General features: G+C 37.3%; 1 protein-coding gene across 2 annotated transcripts; it reads left to right on the plus strand.

Annotated features, from left to right (window-relative positions):
* Window positions 1–257: 257 nt before the first annotated feature.
* KCNE4 (potassium voltage-gated channel subfamily E regulatory subunit 4) lies at window positions 258–3,252 on the plus strand. 2 transcript variants are annotated; one of them, XM_045029407.1, is made up of 2 exons: window positions 258–442; window positions 927–3,252. In XM_045029407.1, the coding sequence occupies exon 2, from the start codon at window positions 962–964 to the stop codon at window positions 1,448–1,450; it is 489 nt and encodes a 162-aa protein (XP_044885342.1). In that variant the 5' UTR covers window positions 258–442; window positions 927–961; the 3' UTR covers window positions 1,451–3,252. The 2 variants fall into 2 exon arrangements, with proteins under 2 accessions (XP_044885342.1, XP_044885340.1); XM_045029405.1 differs by having other exon boundaries at window positions 261–466; window positions 927–3,249.
* Window positions 3,253–3,662: the final 410 nt, after the last annotated feature.

Genomic DNA, 3,662 nt, shown 5'->3' on the forward strand with positions numbered 1-3,662 from the left:
TGGCTGCAGCAGGCCTTCTCCACAGTGTACTATAAAACCGTGAATGTATTTTTCTGTATTTTATGACAAAGGGGAGTTTATGATTAACGGAGTTTTTGTTATGTACAACAGCTTTCGGTGTTCAAATTTAGTATTTTTTGTAGTGGGGGGAAGCGGAGGAGGGAACAGATTTTCAACCTGAAAGATCTGGTGCTGTGCTGGTTAAGAAAAAGTAACTCTAAATTCCCAACCCTTTTTCTTTTCACAGCTGTCAAGAGTTCAGTGGGTTGAACTGCAATCCTTTGAGTTCAGCTGTTGACTCCAACCCAAAACTATTATAAACTTTGCCTCCAGGACACGTGATGACACATTTCTTGAGAGACTATATATTCTGACTGCAGCAGAGCAAAGTTTTCAGAATACCCAGCATTTGGCAGAGGAAGGATCTCTTGAGCTTTGTGAAGTAAGGAATTATTTGCATAGTCACGTAAGTGGCTCACGTCTCTTTTCTTTCTCCCACACCATTCAATGCAATAACACTTTTAACTTTGTTTTTCCTATTGAAACACTGGCAACCAGCAGAATTGCCAGTTTCAGTTACATAAACGTGACTTGTAGAGTATTTTCCACTTTTACTCATAATTCTAAATGTCCATATTTGGGTTTTGGTATATTTTAAAGTTGTATTTATTATAATTTAATATTGTATACTCTCTGTATAACACTTTCTGTATTTGAATGATATTTCATTAGATTAAAAGATTAGTTATTGCCCAAATACTGTAGACTATGCAAACTTCAGTGTGTTGGGTTCTGCCAGCTTTTAAAAGATCACACTGTGAGTGACAAAGAACAGCCTGGGTTTTTAATTCATGAATGTCTATAGGGGCTTGTTTTCAAATAGCTGATCTGGAGTTTTGATACCTAACACACATGTTCTCTTCTAGGCTTAAATTCTGGCAAAAGTGTTTTGATATTGAAGATGAATCATACAAACATGACCCAAACCATGTTGACTGCTGAACCTCAGACTCCGGAGAAGAACAACAGCAGTGGCAATGAGTACTTTTACATACTGATTGTCATGTCTTTCTATGGGATCTTCTTAATGGGAATAATGCTGGGCTACATGAAATCCAAGAGGAAAGAAAAGAAATCCAATTTGCTTCTGCTCTACAAAGATGAAGAAAGGCGTTGGGGAGAAGCCATGAAATCTCGGCCAACCGTGTCAGGACTGAGGTCTGTCCAGATCCCCATGATGCTAAATGTGCTGCAAGAGAGTATGGTACCATCTTTGTCATGTGCTGTCTGCTCCATGGAGGGAAGCAGTGTGAGTTCGGAGTCTTCCTCACCTGATATTCACTTCACCATTCAAGAGGAAGTGCTGGATGCTGAGCTGGGGGAAGCGTCAGAAGCCCTTCTCAATGAGAGCAGTGAAGGGTCTTCGGAAAACATCCACCAAAATTCCTAGCACTTGCAGGCCTTTGAAAAGCAGCCCCATCAGCTAGCAAAAGAGTGAGTGGAACTAATGTTAAGATCTTGCAGTTTTACTTTCCTGTTCAATGAACTCTCAACAGGTAGCTGTGCTCCAGAGCCTAATATGTTATTGAAAGCTGGCAAGATGAGGAATCAAATACACAAACATCAAAGTGAAACTTAAAAACTAGTTTTTTTTAAACTAATTAGAAAATTGAATGCTGTTTTTTTACTGTAAATGCTAAGAACATGGAGAATATTTTTCTCAGTAGGTAACTATTACTGATATATCCTCTGCATATTTCAAAATTCTGCAAATGTCTGGGAAATGTTGAGAGTAGTTATCCAAGTGTAAGTGACTAGTTTTGAATCATCATTGTTAATGTCCATTGTCAGAGATATGTGATCTACTAGAAGTATTTTTACTGTGTTTCCTTCTGGCAAGCCACAGATCACTGCAGTTTTACTTGAAGATGCCTGAGACTTCACATGACCAATTAGAAATGTGCATTTAGCAATATAAATTTGAATGCAAAAGTCAGAGATCTTTCAGTGCAAAACATGTTAAAAGATCTTTGCTACAAACTGTAAGAGCTAGAAATGCTAGCTCTGCTCTGTTGCACTGAATTGAAATAAATGGTCTTTCATGGGTATAACTGAGAGCAGAATTTTAACTATTAAGGGTGAAACCTTGGCCTAACTGAAGTCAATGGCTATACTCCCATTTGACTTCAAGGGGACCATTGCACCCTAAGCATTCAGGGTGAAATTCTCCATTGAAGTCTAGGAAGTTGTGCCCATTTACACCATCAGAGAATTTGACCCTTCCACTGAAACCAATGTAGATAAACATCAGGTTGCATTTTTTGTCTGTTCCTTTTTCTTTCACTATTGGCTTGCATGTGTGGCACATGCATTTCTGTATTGTGATCAGTAATTTTTTTAAACCACTGTTGTAACACTTTTCCTCATCGAATGGCAGTGTGGTTTTACAAATGCATTAGCTACTAAATTACTTCATTTTTTCTAAATAAGCAAAGGTTAATATTGTATCAAAGTATGATTACTTCAATCATGCATGAAATTTTATTATAACATTATGCATAGATTAGTTCTTACGCAGAACAGCAAAGAACTGAAATCTTAAAGCACTGCACAGGAATATGCTTATAAAATGTCCCTGCATACTTCCTGAGTTAAAATAGCTCTGATTTATCCATTGGCATTAGAGCTTGAGAGACAGTTTGAAAAACATGAACACAGCAGCAGAAATTAACTGAGGCAAAAGTCCTCTGTACTCCTGCTGTTCAGCAGTGGGAGCTCTGTTTTCACTTTGAAGGGTTAATATAATGTGAGAGGCTATACAGACATATCACTTCAGCCTTCTTATACAGCAGGGGATATTTGTGGTTGGAAAAAGCTCTATTGGTCACTAGGGGCCTGATCCAAAACCTCTTGAAGTCAGTGATTTTCTTTCCATTGACTTCAGTGAGCTTTAGATCAGACCATATAAAGCTTTTGATAGATTTACTCCAAAGGGGGCTGTTTAAGTTTGTAAGAAGCCAAATTAAATTTGGCACTTTGCCTGGAATCACTTGAATCCTGAAACTTTCCAACTGAGACTGACATGTGAGTTGTCACATTTTCCATTGCTTTCTCCTCCATCCTTTTATTTTAGTATAAATGTATTTGTAGCTGTAAAAATGGTGTATATACTGAGTTGTATATAATTGTCTTATATATTTATAGTTTATTGTTTTTATTGGCACTAATTTTTATTTAAATAAAGAAACACCTTTCCTGGGAATAATGTTTGTTCACTACTCCAAACAGATGTCGAGTAATGGGTCCTTTTCTTAGCTTCTTGTTTAATTGATTTCCGATATCTCCATGTGTGGAAGGAGATAGTGGACTGAACACAGAACTGGGAATCAAGCATTCTAGGTTCTTTTTCTGACTCTGATATTGTCTTGAACAACCCATTCTGTCTGCACCTCTGAAACCCGCCCCTCCCCACACACAAAATGAGATAGGAATTCTGTACTTGCCTTTTGCAAAGAGCTTTCAGATCCACAGATACTACGCATCTAAATGGAAATTTGTATTATTTATTACTATTACTGTATCAAATATCTCCAAACCAATATGTAATTTTGGTTTTAAATGCTTTTCTGCTGTATCTTACCACTCAGACTAAATTACCTTTT

The sequence above is a fragment of the Mauremys mutica genome, chromosome 9 (assembly GCF_020497125.1).
Source record: "Mauremys mutica isolate MM-2020 ecotype Southern chromosome 9, ASM2049712v1, whole genome shotgun sequence".
NCBI classification, from domain to species: Eukaryota; Metazoa; Chordata; order Testudines; family Geoemydidae; genus Mauremys; species Mauremys mutica.